We start from the raw sequence: 20,981 nt of genomic DNA, 5'->3' as shown, positions 1-20,981 counted from the left end.
AGAAGAAGAAGAAGAGGAGGAGGAGGAGGAGGAGGAGGAGAAGAGAGGAGGAGGAGGAGGAGGAGGAGGAGAATCTTAGTCTGGCGCGAGAGACCTGACGGGCATGGAAGGTGACGCCATGTCCAGTCCCGCAACAAACTTCTGTGAGGATTCGAATCGATTCAAACCGATCAGCGATGAGTCTGGTGACGGTATGAGGGTCTCCCGGAACGATGCGATGAGATGAGGGAAGGGGATGGGAGGACAGCAGGAGACAAGTAGGGTGGAGAGAGAAGAGGAGGAGAGAGGAGAGGAGAGGAGGAGATAGAAGAGGAGGAGAGGTGAGAAGAGAGGAGGAGATAGAAGAGAGGAGGAGAGAAGAGGAGAGAGGAGGACGTGGCTGGGAGAGGGGGGCAGTGGTGAGCAGGAGAGAGAGAGGAAAGAGAGGGGAAAGGGAGGAAAAAGAGAGGTGAGAGTGGAGCGGGTGGGTGGGTGGGGTGGGGGGGCGGGGGGATACGTAGGAGAGAGGAGGGAAGGAGAGGAGGGGAGGGGGAGTGGAGGAGAACGAGGGTCCGCTATCGTCTTCGTCTTCCTCTTGCTTTTTGTTCAACTTCTGCACATCCCAGCGTGCATCTGAGGTTCAAGAGGAAGGCGAACCCTCGGTCCAGTGGAGAGCTCGTTATGACGTCGCAAGCAGCGTCACAGCGAGGAGAAGGAGGAGGGGGAGGCATTTCCTGGCTCAGCACCAACGATGTGGTGAACCTGGTAGGGAATCTTTTCCGAGCAGACGAGGAGGACAGAAAAAGGCTAAGGACAAGGGCGATCATGAAGGCAGCGGTAGACGGAGAGTTCTTGTTGAGAATCCTCAACGACGAGGACATGGTGATGTACGAGCTTCTTCTGACCAGACTGCAAGCGAGGAGGTTGAGAACGGAGCTGGAGAGGATGACCGGAAGGGAGCCAGGCACCTTCCCCTCCCCTCCTGACGCTCATCGACTCACCCCAGACTCCCATGCGATGCAGATCCTACGGGACAGGGTGGCTGTGCTGGAGAGGATAGTGTCTTCCTCCCCAGCGACGTCCCTCTTTGATTTGACCAGTGAGAGTGGGAGGAGAGCAGAAGCGCACCAAGACATCCCTCGCATGCAGACGCTCTCAGCCGATACCGAGAAGTTCCAGTCTCTGACTTTCAGACAAACAAAGTCACGGGAGGAGGAGGAGGAGGAGGAGGAGGAGGAGGAGCGAGCAAGCGACACAGTGAGGTGTGTAGGTCTTGACAGTGCGGAAGCTGGTGACGATGATCAGCAGGGTGACGGGGATGGTGGGGGTTTCAGTGAATGGCAAGGAGGAGTATGACTCCCTGTGAGCACATCAATTGATACCCTCTCCTCTACCCCTCCCAGGCCCTTACTCGTTCCTAAGTCCCCACCACCCCTCCTGCCTGCCTGCATGCTTTCCTGCTACATGTTTCATCCTCATCAGAACAGCAGGGACGAATTCTCCTCTCCTCCTCGTCTGCTCCCGCGGAAGGAAGCGAGACCTGGCAAGGATGACTCGAAGGCAGTTGCACCATACAAGGAGGCCGGATGCAGGAGAAGGGCGAGAGACGAGGAGGAGGAGGAGGAGGAGGAACACAACTTCTCGCTGTGGGCGATAGCTGGTTGGGACGGATTCAAAATTCAGGTCTTCACTCCACAATTCTCCTGCCCCAGTCTCCCTGCCTTGTTCTCCTCCTCCTCTTGCTTTGCCGCGTGCCCACGCCTCATGGCAGGCTACGGTGGAGGTGTTGAGCGGGCGGGAGAGGGTATGGCGGGAGGGGCCGCCGCTTCCGCATCCTCTCAGGGGACACGCGACTGTTGCGTATAAGGATCACATCCTTGTCATCGGAGGCTGGGACGGAAGCCGTCACCGCAAAGTTGTTACTCCCCTCCTTCTCCATTTGTCCCTCCCCTCTCCTCCTCTTCTTCCTTTTCCCTCCCCTCCCCTCCCTCCTTCTCGACTTGTCTCTCCCCTCCCCTCCCCTCCTCTTCCTCTTCCATTCCTCTCCCCACTCCTCATATTCTCAATCCCCCTCCAAATTCTTTTGCACGCCATCTTCCTCCCCCCTCTCTTCCCTCCTCCTCCTCCTCCTCCTCCGCCTCACGGATGGTCTGCAGGAGGTGTTCTGCTTGCACGCCAAGAGCTGCTTGCCGCCATCAAGCGACCAGTGGAAACGATTGCCAGACCTGCTGGATCCCGTCTGCCAGGTGGAGGAGGAGAGGAGGACTGGGGAGGGGTTTGAGGGAGAGGATTGATGAGGGGAAGGGGGGGTGGCATGCAGGACGAGGGAGTGAGAGGGGAGGTGGGGAGCAGTGGCGGGAACAGAGAACAAGACAGGAAAGTTGGGGCAAGATGTATGAAGCTGGGGAGGAGAGGCAGAGACAACGTGGCAGTTGTGCTGATAACTGAGAGGAGAAATACAGGCTGGAGCTGTTGTGTGCAACGAAAAGCTGTTTGTGATTGGAGGACATCGCGCCGCTCCCTCCTCCCGAGTCCAGATCCTTGATCTCCGACAAACGTATAACCTCCTCCCCCCCACCCCCTCCTCCGCCTCCTCCTCCGCCTCCTCCTCTGCCTCCTCCTCTGCCTCCTCCTCCCTCACTCCTCACTCCTCATCTCCATCTCTCCTCCACCCCCTCCCCCTTTCCCCTTCTTCTTTCCGCTCCACTTCTGCCTCCTCTCCCCCTCCTCCCTCTCCTCATCCACATTCCTTCAGGTTTCTCGGGAGCAGGGCTGGATGGCAGGAGGGACCCTCCCTGCTCTGCGAGAGGACGAGACTGTCAGTAGCCGTCTGTGACGACAGGATCTATGCCATCGGTCTCCTCCTCCGCTCCTTCCCCCCTCCCTCCTCGTCCTGTCTTACCTCCTCCTCCTCCACGTTCTCTCCTACCTCCCTTACCTGCTCCTCCTCTCTTACCTACTCCTCCTCCTCCCTCCTCCCTCCTCCCTCCCTCCCTACTTCTTTCTCCCTTGTCTCCCTACTCGTCTCTTTCTCTGCTCCACCTCATCAGCCTGCAGGAGGCAACGATGGCTATAGGGCTCTCAAGTCTGTTGAGGTCCTCGACGTGCGAGCTTGGTGGGCAGGAGGAGGAGGATGGAGGGCAGCGGCGAACATGAGCAGCGGGAGGGAGGAGGCGAAGGCGGTAGCAGTGGGGGACATGATCTTTGTCCTGGGGGGATGTGACAATAAGAGGTGAAGGGATGCGAGCAACGATCCCAGCTGAGGCTGAGCTGACAGGCAGCTGTTCTCCTGCGAAGTGTTCGTGTCGGCGCGCAAGGAGTGGAGGATGTGGATGAGCATGAGCAAGTCGCGCAGCTCGTTTGCTGCCTGTCGCTGCGAAAGAGGAGGGGGAGGAAGACGGGAAGCTATCGCCATCATCGGTGCGCTAACAACGACAGAACATCATTTGATCCTTCTTCTCCTCCTTCTCCCCTTCTCCCCTTTCTCCTCGTTCTCCTCGTTGATCTCCTTCTCCTCTTTCCCTCCCTTCTCTGTGTCTTTTCTCTTCTCTTCTCTTCTCTTCCTCCGTCCTCCTCCTCTGTCCTCCCCTCTCTTGCTCATGATGACTTCAGGCGGATTCAACGATAGGAGCGCAGCGAGTATGAAGGAGGTGGAGGTCCTGCATGGCCCGAGGTGTTCAGAAGCAGGCGGAGTAGAGGAAAGAGAGCAGGGCAGAGGACGGAGGACGGAGGACGGAGGAGGAAGGAAGGAAGTGGGGAGTGGAAAGGGAAACGGAGTGGGAGAGGAGGAGGTCCTTGTGCTGCCTCCTCCTGATAGTGACGAAGGTGCCGAGAGACCTTCTGGTGGAAGCATCTGCCAGCGATGAGGTGACCTTTCTAGAGACTTCTCCTTCTGCCCCTCCTGCACCTCCTCCAGCCTCCTCCTGTTCTGCTGTTGCTCATGCAACATCCCAGCCACACTCCTCCCTCCTCCCCACGCTCCTCCTCTCTCCGACTACCTCACCAACACTTGTGCTCAGCTGTTACTACTCTACCCCATGATCCCCCCCACTCATCCTATCCTCCTACTGCTCTCCTTCCTCCCTCCCCTCCTCATACTGCTCGTTGCTGCCCTACCTGTTCTTCTGCCTCCTCCTTCATGACTGTCCCGTGCATAGGATCCCTCGTGCTGATTTCGGAGGCGTTTGTATATGAACATTCCAAGAATGTCAAGTTATCGGATGTATTCAGGTCTATCAAGGAAATGCAATTTTACACTCCCTCACCTCCTGCTTCCTCTACGTCTCCATTTTCATCGACTTTCCCTCCCCCCCCTCCTGCCGCTCCCCCTCGCCCTCCATCTTCCATCTTCCCCTCCTCACAGTCTACTTGTAGCTCCTAGCAGCGTTGAACTTGTCGTTGACGCGTCTCTCCACGCTGGTTGGTCGTCTCAGGACCGCAGGAGGTCAACGGGCAAGGACTCACCTGCTAGCTAGCCTTGCCTTCCCCGCCCAGTTGAGGTTCAGAGTCAATTTCTCTTCGTCTCCACTCAGCACCTGCTGTGAATGAGCTACCGACTAATTTCTCTCCGCTCCTCCCCTCCTCCGCTCCTCCCTCCTCCGCTCCTCCCTCCTCCGCTCCTCCCTCCTCCGCTCCTCCCTCCTCCGCTCCTCCCCCCTCCGCTCCTCCCTCCTCCGCTCCTCCCTCCTCCGCTTCCATGCTCTTCTCCCCTCCTTTCCTTCTCTCTTTGCCTCTTCCAAGACATCTCGCTTCGCTCCCTCCTCTTCTTCTGCGTCCCTATTGCTCCTTCTCTCTCCCCCGTCTTGCCTTCCACCAAGTTCCTCCTCCCTCTGCTCCCGTTCCCCTCGCATTCCCTCACCTCCTCAGCGGTGGCGATGACCTTGCACTGCTTGAGGTAGCCAGTCACGAAGGCGAGGGGGAGGGAGATACTCAGTCTGTCCTTCTCCGCCTGCATCGCGGTAGCAGCCGCGAGGCCCACCGGCTTCTTGGTGGTGAGAGTAATGCTGCTGGGGTTGGCCTGCTGCCACTGGATCTCCTCGTGGGTGGAGGTGTCGATATTGAAGTCCTCGATGAGACCTGCTGGCCGTGAGCACGCGCGAGCATCTCGAGATGGGGGGGAGGCGGAAGCGAGGAATGAGAAGGATGAGGAAAAGAGAGAAAAGATAAGCGGAGGGAAAAGAGTTTAGGAGAGTGGGAGGACAGAGGAGAGGCAGAGGAGAGGCAGGGGAGAGGAGATGCGAGGGGAGGAAGTGTGGAAATGTTGAGACTGGAGTATCTCACCCTGCTTCTTGAGTCCCTCCATCAGTACTCGCAATCCCTTCAGTACTCCTCCCTTGCCGCCGTTTGTCAGCCCGTCGCCTCTCGCGTCGTAGACCTTAGGCTTGATGCCGTTGTCTTCAGCGTATTTGAATAAGCTATCTCCCACCTGTGACCCGGTCATACACAGAGGAAGCAAACGATAGAATGCGATAGACGAGAAGCGAATAGAAGAGACATCGGTCATGAACGAGTTTCAACATGGAAGAATCAGCCTCTAGATGGTATTGAGATTCTTGCAGCGGCAAAGAAACACAACATTCACATCTACATTTACAACTACATCTGCATCTGCATCTGCATCTGCATCTGCATCTGCATCTGCATCTGCATCTGCATCTGCATCTACATTTGCACGCTTATCATCATGATCTCCTGCCTCATACATTCAACTTGCAGCATCGTGCTCTTATTCACCTTGGAGAGGAAAACAGTACGAAGGCTCGTTCTGGGATCGCCGGAGCCGTCCATCTTGGTAGTGGCGTACTTGTACAGGCGGAACAGCTCAAGCTCGATGCCCTCGAGGGGCTGCTGGGGGGTAAACGATCCCTTGACCTCCTCATACTCCTGCCAGTCCAAGTCAGACCACTCGTGTATGGTGGGGGTTTTGCAGGTACCTTCGCACTTCCTCCAGCCATGGCGGCCAGCACCTCGAGCGGGATCTTCTCCACCTTCTCCGTCACGTCGTCTTTGACAGCAGCAAAGGAAGGAGCAGCAGACGTCAGGGCCCAGCTAAGAACAGATGCCCCGATCCCTTGCAGGACCTGCCGCCTCTCGCATCCCTCGGAGCACTGCAAGCAGGTAACACCCTTGGGATCCTGGCGAGCAATTCTCAACCCGGCCAAGCGAGAAGGAGAGGAAGGAGAGCAAGCGGGAGCAGTTAGGAGGCTCAGGGAGGAGGGGGAAGACGCAGGGGCAGGCGCCCACGCCATGGCGGCGGCGCAGGTCGACGCAGCCAGCACCGTCCGAAGCATTTTTCGCTTATATGTCCTGCCTGCCGCGCCGGGACTTGGTAGTGTCGAGTCCGGGGCCCGGGCCCGGGCTTTTACTGAGGTTCCCCACATCCCCGCTCAGTCGGCGTACATAAAAAAAAACGCACGAGCCACACGGATAGCGACAGAGCGATGGTGATGTCAAGCCCCCTTGTTCTATGCATGCGGCAAGATGCTCGCTCCTCCTCCTCCGGCTCCTCCTCTCCCTCTGCTCTTCTCTTCTCGTCCTATTCTGAACAATCAAGCCATCGTGCGCCATGTCTGATCTGTCTTTTCAATGTTTCTGTCTGCAACGTTTCCCCTTTCATCTCACCTGATTGCTAGTCGTCTCATTCATCCACCCTTTATTATTCATTCATCCCACATTCATCCTCGTATATTTACTTTCGATATACCATTTTCATTCTTGTTTCTGAAATCTTGACAAATTTCGTGTTGGTGTGTGCTGGATGCCTGTTCATCGACCTGTGGTGCCCGTAATACGTTGCACGTCACTTTACCGCCAGCGTCTGTAGCGACCTGGCGAGTTGATGATTGCAGTTGTATTGTGTTTGAACAGAAATTTCGTGTACATATAAGTTTCTTGGTGCATGTGTTGTGTAGTGATGATACGTCGGGATGTTCTGCTACTGCTCGTCCTTGTGTGTGTTGAATCAATTATTCTTTGTTCTGCACACTCTTGTTACCTCGGCCTACCACTCCCTTCACATGGATCGTTTGCATATGCAGGAGTCTGACAAGCTTGTCAGGGTCGTGTCAGGACTAAAACCGTGAAGAGAGCAGCGCGCGTCTTGGTGGAGAAGTACTACACCAGACTCACCCTCGACTTTCAAACCAACAAGAAGATTGCCGAGGAAGTAGCTATCATCCCCTCCAAGAGGCTCCGCAACAAGATCGCCGGGTTCACCACTGTGAGATCTCTTTGTTTCCAAGCACTGTCCTGCTTGCTCTGTTTATCTCATGATCTCTCGAGCTGCTCGTATAGCCCGTTCCCTTGTTCTCTACACTTGGTGCAGTCTCATTGCTGTCTAACTGTCTGCTGCTCAGCATTTGATGAAGAGAATTTCCCGGGGACCTGTTAGGGGTATTTCTCTCAAGCTCCAGGAGGAGGAGAGAGAGAGACACATGGATGTCGTTCCTGACCGCTCTGCTCTTGACGCCGAGACCATTGAGGTTGACGCCGACACCAAGGACATGCTCAAGGCTCTCAATGTTAACTTGTCCAACGTCCAGGTCTGACTTGTTTCCTTTTAGTTACTGTTGGTCCTGATCTCCTTGCAGGTCACCCAGGCTCAGGGTGGTCAGGCCTTCGATCGTCCTCGCGCTCGCAGAGCTTAAAGCACAATCAATTATTGAAATTCAAACGTACATTTTGGAAAAGCTTCAGAGAAATAAAAAACCCATCGAAGTACATGTCGTGCTATGTGGCCTCTCAGCAGCTAGCAACGGCAAACTGAGAAAGAACAGCTCAGGCTATCCGGCTGTCCTAGTCTACCATACATTTCTTATCGAATCGCATCGCTATGTCAGCCACCTTCCGGAACTCGCGGAGCATGGCGGCTTCTAGTCTCTAACAGGCCTCTCCTCTGTGACGGTTCTTGGGGTGGGAGCCCTCGCCCATGGTTGACGTACCGTCACTGTCTGACATGAGTCCGAGGCTGAGAGGTAAAATGCCGGAAAATATCCGGCAAAACTTTCAATCACATTTTAAACGACCTCAGATCAGCTAGCACCACAGAAGGGACATGAAATTTTCGGTCAAGTAACCGATGGCGAGGAGGAGGAGGAGGGAGGAGGAGGAGGAGGAGGAGGGAGCAGCAGGAAGATTATGATGTACATAATGACTAGCAGAATCTGATCTCATCATTATCGTACATGTGCATACATGCATACTTGATTTGCCATCTTTGATTTACCATTTTTTTGATACAGTTTGCAAACGACAGTTTACCCAGCATGGTCAACTGCGTAAAATGCGGCACCTTTGTGAGCTCCAAGTAAGTACCCACAATGCTGACGCCTCGTTCTTCGCGGATCGTTCTTGCATTCTCTTACTCCACTTTCTCTTGACGGAGCTCCTCAGATTCTGCACGCAGTGCGGGACCCCAGCAGCTACCTCGTCGGCTAACGGGTCTTGTGTCCAGTGTCACTCGTCTCTTCTCCCAGGTCATCTCATCCTCGCCCTCGCCCGTCTTCCTCGCCCGTCCTCCTCGCCCTTGTCTTTGTCATTTACTTCCTCCTACTCCTTCTACATCTACTCCTACTCCTACTTCTACTCCTACCCTACTCTTCCTCCACCACCTCGTCCCAGACCCTGGTCATGTTTTGATGATTCGTAGGCGCTAAGTTCTGCACGAGCTGTGGTACACCCGTGGCAAGCAGCGCTGCGCAGAAAGCGTGCCATGCCTGCGGAGTGAAGCTGGCGGAGGGCTGCAACTTCTGTCCGGCGATCATGTTGCAAGTACGACGCTGATGTTACCGCAGGTACCGCATGCGGCGCCCCTGTCCGAGGAGGCGCAGCAGCAGCTGCGCATGTCAGTAGGTCGTGTGTGGAGGAAGAAGCTGATTGTACTATAGGACACACGCCCTCCTCCTTCCAATCCAGACGCCATGAATGCTCCGCCGCCTTATCAGCCTCCCGCTGGCGCTCCTCCTCCCTATAATCCAGCTTCCTCAAACCCGCCTCCTCCTGCTTACTCTGTCCCTCCTCCCTACTCAGATCTGCCTCCTCCCCCCGCGTACAATGGAGGCAGCGGCGGGTCTGCTCCTCCTCCATACGCGGCGCCACCCCCTCACGCCAACCTCCCACCTCCACCTCCTCTTCCTCCTCCTTCAGACCCCTTCAAGGACGACTTGCCGAGCGGATGGCAGGTGAACGTGCAAGTGCCTCACGTGCCGGGGCTGACTTGCTCGCAGGTCTTGACGGACCCCGAAGGAAGGATCTACTTCTACAACAGCTCCACCAATACCTCTCAATGGCAGCGTCCGGGACACTCAACCCTTCCTCCTCCTCCTCCCTACTCGGGATGAATCTGCCGGGGACTTTCTTGTCTTCGTCCTTGTCCGGAAAGGGAAGGAGCCTCCGAACCTCCTTTCCTTGCCGTCTTCACCCAGTACATGGAAAGTTAACTTGTGCAGTCAAACTGTCTTGCAACGTCAATGAAGGGGAAATTGTACGTCAGAACATTGAGATATTTACACAAGTATGAGAATACACGAAGATAAGGGCGTCGGTAAGCTTCTCGCATCATCTTTCTCCTCTTGCTGTGGAGCTTTGAAGCCACTGCTTGTACTCGTGCATGGCTCGCCCGTTCCAGTCCGTGTAGAGCGCCGCCGAAATTTCTTGCTCCACATCTTGCGAACCTGCAACCCGAGGATCAGTCGGGGACACGCTGGAAGACAAGCAGGGACACCAGAGGAGGAAAAGTCGAGTAGGTCGCTGAGCTGCTGGCGGACATGGAGAAGAGATCGCATCTTGAGGCTTGTCAGGCGGATGTCGGTGTAGAAGCGAACATGTCCAGAGAGAAGGAGGACGGCAAGGAATAAGCGCTTGTTGCACGCAGACGATCGGACTGACGCTTGTGCTATGGGAGCCCCAACTTCAGCGAGGATGGAATGCCCTTCCATGTCGATGAAAACAACCCTGGGAGTCATCAATTAGGACCTGCTCCCGCTCCTCGTCCTCCTCGTCCTCATGCTCCTCGTCCTCTCTTTTACCCACCCCAAACCCACACCAGTGCCCTCCCCAACTTTATCACTTTCTCCACCCTTCTCTCACTCTCACCTTCCCATCTGTGTAAACACAACCACCTGATCCAACAGGGCACAAGAGTCCAGCAAGACAGGTCCTCGTCGCCACATGATGCTTATAGGTCGGTCATCCCGCGACTTGACATCGATCTTAAAACTGAGTATCTCGTTTCCCGGCAAGGAGGTAGAAGAGGACGCATCTAAGGTCTGATTCGCATCGCCAACAGGCAACGAGTTGGCCTGAAATTTGTGGACAAAAATCTCTCCGTTGCAATGAACACCAGCAACAAGCCAGACGCTAGACAGGGACGAGGCCGTATCTGAGAGAGACTCAGGTCAAGAGCAAGAGCAGCGTCAAAGGCCTACCTCCGAGATCCGTTTTCGCTGGCTGCGCAGCCTCGTCCTCTGCTTCTCCTCCGGTTGCCTCGATCGCATCCATGGAGATGACGATGTTGTCCTGCAGCAAGGCTGAGCAGGAGAACCTCTGCAGCATGTCGAACCTTGACTTGGTCTGCAGACCCGCACAAGTTCAGCTGAGACTTGAGCCATTCATGCTCAATCTCCGCCTCGTTGTTGTTTGAGTCTTCCATGTTCTCCAAGGAATGCCTTCCGTTGATCACCAAGACTCTCGGGCTCACCTTGGTGATGAGCGACACTGCACACACTGGGTGCCCATCGCGGTTGGTTCCAACAGGGCAGATGCTGGAGATTCCTGGAGCGAAACATCATAACCAGGTGTGGCGCTGCCGAGGGCACCGTTCTGAAACTGATGCGAGTGGTAGAGGTGCAGACGGAACTGCCCGGATATGCTGAGACAACCAGGTGGTCATGCAAGACATTTGAGGAGTTGACATACCCGGATGCCTTCGGTCTCAGCAGCGGCAGACTTTGACTGGCAGGGCTGGCAGGAGAGAAGAAATCCTGTAACGCCTGTTCTTGTCACAGCAGCGAAGCGACACGGGGGACGCAGAGCACCGAAGGATGGACGGCAGACTTCGCGTCTGAGCTGCGGGGGCTCCTCGAGTTGTCTTCAAGCATGCTTGTCATCAGGGCCGACGACGAAAGCTTCGCGGAACTGTCTCGTCGTCACCCATGCGCTGAATCGGCAAGGAGACGCAATACCGGGATACCAGCTCCTTCACCTGAACCTCTTGTGGTACGTATGCTTGAAATTTCCCGTCAGTTGTGGCGATCAGGATGCAGGATCGCGTCTCGCCGACCTTCATGTCGTTCAGCGACCACCTCTACCACACATGCCTCACCATCATGACAGTCGCCTTGCAAATGTTCTTCGTCAGGGGATGGGAAAAGCATCTCTTGGTAGAGATCCTCCTGGAGGTGTGGACGTGGACGGAGTAAATATGCGCTACTCCTGCCATGTCGATGGCGATGAGGTTTGAAACTTCCTCGTCCAGCAGTCTCCCTACAAGCAGAAACACAACCATCCCCTCGCATTCCATGGCTGTGCTCGAAATCTCCTCAAGCTGGTCCCCATCCCTTGCCTTGAGGATGCAGAGGCGACCGGAAGGAAGGGCACATGCTACCTCCTCTTCTCCATCGCCGTCGAAGTCATGCAGGCACATGCAGGCCGCCTCCTCCTCCCCCATCCGCCCTCCGCTCAGCATGATTCGCCTCATCTCCGTCGGGCAAGCGATTGGCAGGCCCGCCTCAGTGAAATAATGTGGGTTCTGTTGACTCGTGAGGCGGGCCCGTTTTCACCGTGTGCCAGGCCCGGGGTAGTCACTAGTAGGACTCTGGAGTGTCAGTGCCACTGAGTGTAGGCTAGGCCTCGGCCGCCGCTAGTCAAGTTGAGTCCTCGGACGGTACCGTAACGGTGACCCCGGGCTCCGGCGGCTGAGCCTCGGGAGTCGGAGTGAGACTGCCGCGCCGCCGGGCCGCGGTGGCGGGCCCGGCGCTCAGTGTACTGACTCGGACGTGACGGACGGGCGACCGTACACGGTAACTTTAAAAGGCAACACTTGCTTTACAGCTCAGTCACGCCCAGTCCGACGGACCCGGTCGTCCCCCGGCGCCCACTGATATAATTCCGAGTCCGCCTCGGAGTGCGGCCAGGCCCCCATCAGTAGTGACTTGTGTGGCCTCGTCGTGTCCTACAGGCTTGAGTTACGGTCGTGATCGAAGGGTGGGTGGGGGTGAAATTGAGGAGGGTGGATGAAATAAAGTGGGGGTAGGGGTCTACCTTTACCTACGCCACTCAGCCCCTTTTGATGGGAAAGCACCGGGCCCGACAGGTCAAAAAGGGGTACATTCTGATCTTCAGGGGTATGCATAAGCTTGAAGAGGGTGGAAGGTGTTGGAGTTGGTGGGGGTGGTGCGGATCCGGAACCTCATTGGACACAATGGTATGGGAGGATCATTGAGAGAATTTACTAGTAGCATTAGAGAAGAATCGAGCAGCTTGGGGGTAGAAGGTAAGAGAGGGCCATAAAGCAGACAAAGGAGGGGGGGAGAGACAACGCGAGGAACAACCGCACATTCTAGACGACAAGCGCGAAAGCGACATGTCAAGAGACCTCAAGGACATACACACATGGCACACATGCTACCATCCTCTTTCATCTCTTCCATCTCCTCTAGCTCCTTCCCCTCCTTCATCTCCTTCATCTCCTCCATCTCCCACATCCTCCATATCTCGCTCACCTCATTCTCCACCGCGACTATCTCTTCCACCACGTTTACCTCCTGTCCTGGCTGGACTGGTTATGTTGGCATTCCTTGCTCCTCGGTCCCCTCCTTTCTCCACCATGCACTATATGAAGCAGATGGCTGAGAGGGGGATACCACCTAGAGCAAGCGGTGGAAAGACGAGGACACAAGCGCTTCGTGTATCGCTGACTCCGCATTGCTTGCTGGCAGGGAATGATTTCAGCTCTGCAAGGGAGGCAGCAAGCGATGCCTGGCCGTCGATTGCGATCTGTTCTCCTCCTCCTAGGAGCACAGATGTTCGCCTTCCTCGCATCCTCAGCCATGGCAGGATCCGAATTCGCTGTGATTGCATGCTGCTCATGCTGCTCAGCTCTCTGACGCGAGCTCGCAGAAGCTTCCGGCCCCACATGCCTCCATACAGCCACTAGAGCAGATGAGGCTGAGAGGAGGAGCTTGTAACGCAGCTGATTGCCAGAGTCGCCTGGTCCCTCTGACTATCCTGTTTGTGCAGCCATTCTCCCTACCTCTCTGTCGTCAGTGGGAAAGGTGAGGCCCCTGCTCCTGCTTCGTCTCTGACTTTGATCAGGCTGCTGTCAAGGTTGTCTCCCAGGACCAGACCAGCGTCAAGGTCTCTCGCCCTGACTTCGGTTTGGCATTCGCTGATGAAAGCAGGTTGTGCTCAGGTTCAGAACGAACTACAAGACTCGTTTCGGAGAGAACGTCATCATCGGTGAGCCTCTTCCCTCCCTCTTCCCTCCCTAGAACGTTCTCACACGGTGCTTCAGTTGGATCCCTGGCGGAACTGGGAGGAGTCGAAACGCCGACGGTAGGAGCGCGACAACTCACCAATGGTGCCCTGAGGTCCAAGGCAGGTCACGGATGTACAAAAGGCAGCAGAGAGCGGCAAGGGAGCTCGCATGCAGGTAACGAATCAGCTGTGATGACGTCAACACCAACCCTCTTGTCAAAGTACATCAAGAACGACGACTGGGGCCTCGACATGGCGCTCGAACTTTCCCCGGACGCTGACCCTCCTCCAGTTGTGCAGTACAGGTACTCGTTCCCCACCCTGTGCCGAGACAGGCTCCCTGATGATGCTGTTAGGTACTGCATTGTTGATGACAACAAGCAGCACCCGCCCATCTGTGAAGGAGGCAGCAAGAACGGCAGGATCCTGAACCTCGCTGGCCCTGCTGTGCGTCTCCCTCCCTGCACAGGACAATTCGTGACAGCTCCCCTGCAGGACACATACCCTGCCGTGATGGAGATCCGAGACATCTGGAAGAGTCAGAGCTCGCTGTCGAGCATCTTCTTGGTTGGTAGGGAGGAGGAGAGGGGGCGGGGGCTGACGTGGCGATGCTGGTCAGTCGTCAGCCTTCTCCGACGTCATCTTCAACGACAAGCTCAGATCGGAGCAAGTTGTCAGAGCCTTCAAGAGAACCTCCAGGTGAGCTGCCAGCTGGGCGAGGGATTCGATGACGTGGGTTAACTCAGCACTGGGAGCGCGAACAAGGACGAGAATCTCATCTCGGTTGGACTAGCTGAAGACATGCGGTTGTTTCTCACTCTCCTCTCCAGGTGCGTCTGACCATCGAGAACCCGCGCGTTGAACCTGGACACGTCATGGCCGTCATAGGTCTGCGACTGCTGCTGCTGCTGCTGCTGCTGCTACCACTGCTGCTGCTGCTGCTACTGCTCCTGCTGCTGCTGCTGCTGCTGCTGCTGCGGCTGCGGCTTCGGTTTCTTGTTTTGATCATTTTCTTGGTCTGTTCTTTCTGCTTATGGGATGCACTCTGCATCAACTGTTCTGTCTTGCAATTTTTGTATTGAATCTACAGCCTCCTCTTCCTTAGATGCTTGTGGTCCAAAGTTTACACTCTCCCTAGGAAGTTGCACAGCGCTGGGTAACTGGGAGGACGGGAAGGTCTGATATCTGTTTACCTTCCTCCTCTTCCTTCCTGCTACTCTCCTTCTGTTCCATCACCCAAGTCACTCCTTCCTTTCCCTCCCTCCCTCCCTCCTCTCTCTCGCTTTCTATTCATGCAACCACAGGTCACGCCCATGTCGGGGCTCAACTACCCGCTGTGGGAGGTGGAAGTGGATGTTCCGATGCATCAGATGCCACTTTACTACCGGTATGCCGCTTGCTTGCTTGCTTTCTCTTTTTGATCACATTCTTTCCTGCCTCCCCTTCGTCCTATCTTTTCCCTCTCACCTCGTTTCCGGCAGGTATGTTATCATGGAGGAGAAGACCAAGAAGGTTCTTGCCGTGGAGCAGGGGGAGTCAGCACACAAGGTCTGGCGATGAGGAGGATATTTTGGAGAGTAGCACGAAGAGAGACAGTAGAAGAAGGAGAGAGGGGATAGGAGAAAGTGAGGGGAAGGAGAGGAGAATGGAGTTGGTGTCCCGCAGGAGGATGACGAGCAGATGAGCTGATGAGGAGGAAGGTGGAGGCTTCGCCTCAAGACCTCGAAGAGTCTCTTGCCGTCATGAAGATCACGGACGCGGGCGGCAAGACTTGCAACAGATGCATGGTAAAGGAGGATGAGACGCTGACAATTTCATGCACTTAACCTGCTAATGTCCAGGTGGTTGTCAATGACGACCCCGACCCTGCTGTCTCCAAGAATCCTCTCTTCAAGAGCCAGTGGAGAGGTTCGTAGTCCTTCCTCCCTACCCTTCCCTGCTCGTTCTGCCTGCAGGTCCTCCTGCTTCAACCCTCCAACCTCCCTCAACTGCTCCCTTTCTCCCCTCCTTCTGCTCTCCCCTGCTCAAGATAATGGCAGGAGCTGGTGTCGCCGTCCCAGTCTTTGGTCTGCGATCAGACAAGGGGATGGGAGTTGGCGAGTTTGCTGACATCAAGGGACTTGTGGACTGGTAGGAAGTTTTGCTCTTCCTCTCATCTTCTGCTTCCTGTCTCTTCCTCTACCTCTGTCGTTTTCCTTCTCCTCCTCTCCGCTCCCTCGTTCAGCTTTCTCTTCTGATCGACTGCCGGTCAGGTGCCGCAAGGCGGGGTTGAAGATGATTCAGCTGCTTCCAGTTACAGATACCATCTCCCATAGGTCTGACTACTCTCTGCTCTCTCCTCCTCTTCTCCTTCTTTTCTCCGTCTCATCCCCGGCTTCGCCCGCGGATGCTCTAGCTTCTTCCCAAGGCTGACCTGCTGTTTGCTGCAGCCCCTCAGACGAAAGAGACTCTTATCCTTACTCTTCAATCTCCGTTCATGCACTGCACCCGATGTACCTCCGTTTGAATGTAATCTTCTCCTCTCCTCTCCTCCTCCTCTCTTTTCTTTTTCTCTCTGCCTCCTTTGTTTCTTCTCTCCTTTTTTGCTCTTTCTCTATGTTCCCTTGGTGCTCCTGCTCCTGCTCCTGCGGGTTCTCCTGTACCTCCTCCTTGTCCTTCTCCTGCCCTTTGGTTCTTTCCATTTCTGCTCTTCCTCTTCTCAGCACCTGTGGGTCAGTGCTGCTTTCCCTCACTCGCGTGGTAGGACATCGAAGGTCTTTCTGCTGCTCTCAAGGCGGATATAGAGAAGGTAAGAAGGGGAGCAGGGAGAGGGGAGAGTGGTGGAGGGAGATGGGAAGGAAAGGAGCGAAAGAGAAGAAGAGAGGAGGGAACGCAGGAGAGGCTGAGGAGGAGGCAGGAGGCGAAGAGGCTCAACGAAGACAACTACTACAAGGAGGCTCAGTGGGACAAGGTGAAGAGATTCAATGTATTCTCCTCTAGTTCACTTCAATGGCAGGACCTCAAGACTGAGCTTGACCGACCCATCGATTACCCCGAGGTCTAACAATAATGCTGCCGCTTCTACTACCGCTGCTTCTGCTTCTGCTTCTGCTTCTGCTTCTGCTTCGGCTGCTACTACTCCTACTGCTGCCCCCGCTGTTACTGCCGCTGCTGCTACTACCGCTGCTGCTTCTGCTACTGCCTCCTCCTCCTCTTCCTCCAGCGCTCTTCCTTTCTTTGTTCTCCTCACCTACGTATCTGTTACTTCCTATTCCAATGCTCACGTCCCTTTCTTCGTTTCCATTATCCCTTCACGTTTCAGTTCTCCTTGCCTCTTCCTCGTCATCCTCCTCTCCTGACTTTGCGTACCTTGTGCTGATCCATCTTTTCAGGTCATGCGCGTCAAGACAGGGTTCTTGCGACGAGCCTTCAAGGAGATCGGAGCCAAGGTGAGAGGAGGAGGCGGAGGACAAAAAAAAGGTTCAGGAGGTGGAGAGAGGCTGAAGAGAAGGACAGGAAGAGCTTGAGGGGAAGGAGAGACAGGGGGAGAAGTGGTGGAGGGGAGAAGAAGAGAATGTTGGAGGGGAGGGGGGGGGAGCGAAGGAGGGAGCGAGGACTAAATCACGGATGATGCAGGTCATGGAGTCGGAGGAGTACAAGGAATTCTTTGATCGAGCTGAGTTCTGGCTTCGACCCTACGGACTGTTTTGCTGGCTGAGGTGAAGAAGGCGAGGGAGCGAAGGGCGGGAGGAGGAGGAGGAGGAGGAGGAGGAGGGAAAAGGAAAGGGGGGGAAAGAAGAGAAACGAGGGATTGGCTTGAGGTGTAGGAGCGCGTGTTGATGGTAGAGCAACCATAGGGAGGGAGGGAGGGAGGAACATGGCAGGGAAGAACAGAAAGAGATTGTAGTAGTGTTCATAGGAGGAGGAGGAGGAGGAGGCGGAGGCGGAGGAGGCGGAGGAGGAGGAGGAGGAGGAGGAGGAGGAGGGGGTGGTCGTCACGGAGCATTGTTTGCTTATGTGAGTCTCACAGGGACTTCTTCGGGTCAGCAAACCCAGACGAATGGGGCAAGTTGGGTACAGGAATCAACAAAGAGAAACTTATGGTGCCGCTACTTTCTCCTGTTCTCTCCTCCTCTTCATCTTCCCTTCATCTCTCTCTTCCTCCTCCCTCTCCTTGTTTCTACTTTCTTTTCCCCTTCCTGCCTCAGGTCTGACTGTGCTTCAGAGCATGACCGACGAAGATTCAGAGTTCTACAAGGGCATCTCCTTCTACTGGTCTTTCGCTCCCTCCCTCCCGTCCTTCTCCTGCCGGCTCCTCTCCTTCTTTGTTCCTCCCTTTCCTTTCTCCCCCCTCCCCTTCTGCTTTCTTTCCCCTGCATCTTCAGCGTTTTGTCTTCCTCGCTTCTTTGTATCTTTTCCCCTATTTCTTCTGGTCACTCATTCTGTCAGGTTTGTTCAATTTCTTTGTCACGAGCAGCTGTTGGATGCCTCCAAGTATGCAGCTACGAATGGAGTTGTTCTCAAAGGCAAGCTCCCTCCATCGATAACCTTGAACCTTCCTTCCGTTTCTTTTCTCCTCTCTCCTCCCTTTCGCTCTTTTCCTCTCGTTTCCTTCTCCCTCTACTTTCTCCGTTTCCTCTCTGTCGTCTCTTCAAGTTTATCTCGAGTCTTCGTACCTTCATCTCTCCCTTGACGAGGAGCAACCAGGCGATCTCCCCATCGGAATCGATCACGACAGCGTGGACGCCTGGTACCATCCCCACCTCTTCCACATGAACAAGAAGACCGGAGCTCCTCCTGATGATTACTCCGAGATGGGACAGGTGTCCTCCTCTTCTCGTCCTCCTCCCTCTCATTCTCCACCTTTCCTCTGTCGCCCCTGCCCCCCCCGTTGCGCTTGCCCTTCTCTTGTTCTCATTCTCCTCTGCCATCAGAATTGGGGTTTTCCCACCTACAACTGGGAGGCGATGCAGCGAGATGGCTTCAGCTGGTGGCGTTCGCGACTGAATTGGATGAGCCAATACTTCCATGCCTACAGGATCGACCACATCCTCGGTCTCCTCCTCCCCTTCCTCCCCTTCCTCCCCATCCTCCCCATCCTCCCCCTCCTCCCCCTCATTTGTTGTTTTTGTTCCTCTTAGCCTTGTCTGTTCTCGTCTCTGCCTAGTCTCTTCCAGCTGACATTTCTTGTGCTCGCATCCACTGCTGTCTCCCCCATGTCGCTCCTCTCTTTCTCTCTTTCTCTCTTTCTCTCCCCCTCATCATCCTCTCAGGCTTTTTCCGTATCTGGGAGATGCCTTCCAGCGCTACTGGCGGCCTGCTCGGCAGGTTCCGGCCGTCGCTCCCCATCCATCGAGATGAGCTGAGAAATGCGGTGAGAAAGCAGTGTGGGAAAGAGGAGGAAGAGTAGAGGAGAGGAGGAGAGGAGGAGAATGTCATGATCAGAGGTAGAAGCATGTCTGTGTGAAGACTGGAGGAGGAAGAAGGCTGAAACAAGAGGAGGTCATGTTTGTGCACTGACATTTGGTAGGGCATGGAGCATCAAATTGATCGCCTTTGCAACCCGCACGTGAAGAAACATCTGATGGAGAGATTCTTCGGACATGACTGGTGAAGGAGGAAGAGACATGGCGACGATGACCCCACGACAGGATGAGAGTGAAGAACCGATTCTTCGATGACGACGGGTAGCAGGAGGGAGGAGGGAGGAGAAGGGAGGGAGAAGGGAGGAGGGAGGGTTGAAGGAGGAGTAGGGGGGAATATTGCTGATTTGATTGGCAAGTTACGAAACCTTCAAGTTCAAGCAAGGGCTCTGCAGCGAAGTTGAGATCGAGAAGATTGTGGAAAGGTGAGCCATGCATGGGGAAACGAGCGGGAGGAGGGCAAGGGGGAGCGGGAGGAGGGCAAGTTGGAAGGAGGGTAATGGTGGGAAGAGAGAAAAGGTGGCGGAGAAGGAGGAGGTGTAAACCTTTGGAACAGGGAAGGGTCTTGTGTTGGGTACAAGAGCAAGGAGGAGATGATTTACAATCTGAAGCTAGTGAGTTCGTTTGCATCCTCCTTGCTCTATCCCTTCTTCACCTCATCTCATCCTCCACTCTTTGTCGTCTTCATTGGCTCTGTCTGCTCTCTCTTGCTGTTGCTGCCCTTACGACTTTTCTCAGCTCATCAACAACGTCGTGTTGCTTCGCGATGACGATCGTCCGCATGAAGCTTTCTACCCGGTTGTTCTCCGCCTGCCTCACTGACCCTGACGACTCGCAGAGGATTGAGATGTGGAAGACAACCTCCTTTCAGGAATGCTGCTTACCTCTCTTGATCCCCTTCCTCTCATTCCTCATCCTTGCCGCTTTCTTTTGCTTTCCAATCCTCTCACTTTCCTCTCTTTCCCCCTCTCTTCCTCTTCCCTTCTTTCTCGTTCTCTTCTATCCTCTTATCTTTCCAGCAGGAACTTCCTGGCGACATGCAGAACAAGCTGCGTAATCTTTATCAGTCATACTTCTACGGCAGACAGGTAAATCTTTCCCCTCTAAATCCCCTTTCTTCCTCCTGCCCTGCGCTCTCAGCCCTCCTTTTCCTCCCACCCGTCCCATCATTTTCCCTCACCTCCTCCCTCTGCTTCTCCTTCAACTGTTTTCCATGTTCTTTCCCCCTCAAGTCTCCTTCCATCGTCATGTCGCTCATCACCGTTATCAGGATCAGTACTGGGCGGATGCTGCGATGCTGAAGCTCCCGCCGCTTCTGGACGCCTCGCGCATGATGGTGACGGCGATGCTGCTGCTCTCTCCCCTCACTTGTCTCAGGTCTGCGGCGAGGACCTCGGCATGATTCCAGCCTGTGTCAAGGTAACATAAAATCCTTTCTCCTTCCCCGTCCTGCTTCCTTTCTCCTTCCCCGTCCTGCCTCCTTTCTCCTTCCCCTGTCCTGCTTCGTTTCTCCTTCCCTGCCCTGCTTCCACCACTTGTCTTTCTGTCTCTCATACTTTCGCAGGGAGTTCTAGAGCAACTTGTCATCATGGGTTTGAAGATTCAGGTGACTTGTACCCCACAATATCTTATTGTTGTTCACTTCACTTCCCCTCCCACGGTTCTCTTCTACTGATCGCCTCCCTCCCCAAACCTCCCCCCCCTCCCCCCATCTCTTTCTGTCTCTGTCTCTGTCTCTGTCTGTCTCTGTCTCTGTCTGTCTCTGTCTCTCTCTCTCTCTCTCTCTCCCCTCCCCTCCCCTCCTGTCTGTCTGCTGTCTGTCTGTCTGTCTGTCTGTCAGTCTGACGCCCCGTCTGTCTGTCCTACAGCAAAGATCATTTCTCTCAGCAAAATCTGGATGAACTGAGCCAACACACTAGCTCTTCCCTTGTAAAATATACAAGCCGAATTGTGCATTGCAAAATACATCAGACTCCCGGACACGTCAGCAAGATGTGTAACAGTCATGCAATTACACAGATATTGATACAACAAGATCGCTTATACTCGATCATTTCTAGATCTGCTGCTTCTCAGCGATGTTAGAAGCATAGTTTGAGCCATATGATTCATATGCCCTTCACGTGA

General features: G+C 55.0%; 5 protein-coding genes across 5 annotated transcripts; 3 read left to right on the top strand and 2 right to left on the bottom strand.

Annotated features, from left to right (window-relative positions):
• Positions 1 to 660: 660 nt before the first annotated feature.
• Positions 661 to 2,273, top strand: GUITHDRAFT_145765 (hypothetical protein; the record flags this gene model as incomplete). Its single annotated transcript, XM_005823319.1, has 5 exons — positions 661 to 1,241; positions 1,288 to 1,341; positions 1,470 to 1,662; positions 1,751 to 1,894; positions 2,136 to 2,273. 5 exons carry the CDS (start codon positions 661 to 663, stop codon positions 2,271 to 2,273), a joined length of 1,110 nt encoding a protein of 369 aa, XP_005823376.1.
• A 2,070-nt stretch (positions 2,274 to 4,343) lies between these two features.
• Positions 4,344 to 6,227, bottom strand: GUITHDRAFT_145764 (hypothetical protein; the record flags this gene model as incomplete). The annotated part of the gene is made up of 6 exons (XM_005823318.1): positions 4,344 to 4,395; positions 4,444 to 4,514; positions 4,838 to 5,055; positions 5,260 to 5,404; positions 5,713 to 5,862; positions 5,913 to 6,227. 6 exons carry the CDS (start codon positions 6,225 to 6,227, stop codon positions 4,344 to 4,346), a joined length of 951 nt encoding a protein of 316 aa, XP_005823375.1.
• A 176-nt stretch (positions 6,228 to 6,403) lies between these two features.
• RPS17e (small subunit ribosomal protein S17e, cytoplasmic) lies at positions 6,404 to 7,699 on the top strand. Its single transcript, XM_005823317.1, has 4 exons — positions 6,404 to 6,422; positions 7,037 to 7,198; positions 7,335 to 7,520; positions 7,569 to 7,699. The coding sequence occupies exons 1-4, from the start codon at positions 6,420 to 6,422 to the stop codon at positions 7,623 to 7,625; spliced, it is 408 nt and encodes a 135-aa protein (XP_005823374.1). The 5' UTR covers positions 6,404 to 6,419; the 3' UTR covers positions 7,626 to 7,699.
• Positions 7,700 to 9,534: 1,835 nt separating this feature from the next.
• Positions 9,535 to 11,662, bottom strand: GUITHDRAFT_117392 (hypothetical protein; the record flags this gene model as incomplete). Its single annotated transcript, XM_005823316.1, has 10 exons — positions 9,535 to 9,650; positions 9,701 to 9,930; positions 10,072 to 10,357; positions 10,404 to 10,494; positions 10,538 to 10,749; positions 10,794 to 10,846; positions 10,894 to 10,967; positions 11,013 to 11,112; positions 11,160 to 11,257; positions 11,300 to 11,662. 10 exons carry the CDS (start codon positions 11,660 to 11,662, stop codon positions 9,535 to 9,537), a joined length of 1,623 nt encoding a protein of 540 aa, XP_005823373.1.
• A 1,288-nt stretch (positions 11,663 to 12,950) lies between these two features.
• Positions 12,951 to 20,760, top strand: GUITHDRAFT_145761 (hypothetical protein; the record flags this gene model as incomplete). Its single annotated transcript, XM_005823315.1, has 41 exons — positions 12,951 to 13,046; positions 13,096 to 13,159; positions 13,216 to 13,250; positions 13,291 to 13,332; positions 13,377 to 13,434; positions 13,490 to 13,530; positions 13,577 to 13,627; positions 13,675 to 13,757; positions 13,809 to 13,899; positions 13,948 to 14,023; positions 14,079 to 14,151; positions 14,199 to 14,235; positions 14,283 to 14,340; positions 14,543 to 14,628; positions 14,757 to 14,839; positions 14,934 to 15,000; positions 15,153 to 15,239; positions 15,294 to 15,360; positions 15,492 to 15,582; positions 15,705 to 15,767; positions 15,882 to 15,960; positions 16,196 to 16,240; positions 16,349 to 16,402; positions 16,448 to 16,489; positions 16,824 to 16,880; positions 17,068 to 17,150; positions 17,462 to 17,534; positions 17,817 to 17,880; positions 18,088 to 18,254; positions 18,366 to 18,486; positions 18,705 to 18,805; positions 18,962 to 19,041; positions 19,083 to 19,118; positions 19,214 to 19,279; positions 19,411 to 19,468; positions 19,593 to 19,652; positions 19,877 to 19,942; positions 20,125 to 20,190; positions 20,232 to 20,273; positions 20,419 to 20,460; positions 20,695 to 20,760. 41 exons carry the CDS (start codon positions 12,951 to 12,953, stop codon positions 20,758 to 20,760), a joined length of 2,817 nt encoding a protein of 938 aa, XP_005823372.1.
• Between the last annotated feature and the right edge of the window lie 221 nt (positions 20,761 to 20,981).

Source organism: Guillardia theta (genome assembly GCF_000315625.1).
Source record: "Guillardia theta CCMP2712 unplaced genomic scaffold GUITHscaffold_110, whole genome shotgun sequence".
In the NCBI taxonomy this organism is placed as follows: Eukaryota; class Cryptophyceae; order Pyrenomonadales; family Geminigeraceae; genus Guillardia; species Guillardia theta.
The sequence above is the reverse complement of the archived record's forward strand: the minus strand, read 5'-3'. Positions and strand labels throughout refer to the sequence as shown.

Excerpts from the sequence above, each read along its gene's own strand:
- RPS17e (XM_005823317.1), top strand. Across the intron at positions 7,199-7,334 it reads AGATCGCCGGGTTCACCACT|CATTTGATGAAGAGAATTTC; the intron begins GTGAGATCTCTT and ends TCTGCTGCTCAG. Across the intron at positions 7,521-7,568 it reads TTAACTTGTCCAACGTCCAG|GTCACCCAGGCTCAGGGTGG; the intron begins GTCTGACTTGTT and ends ATCTCCTTGCAG.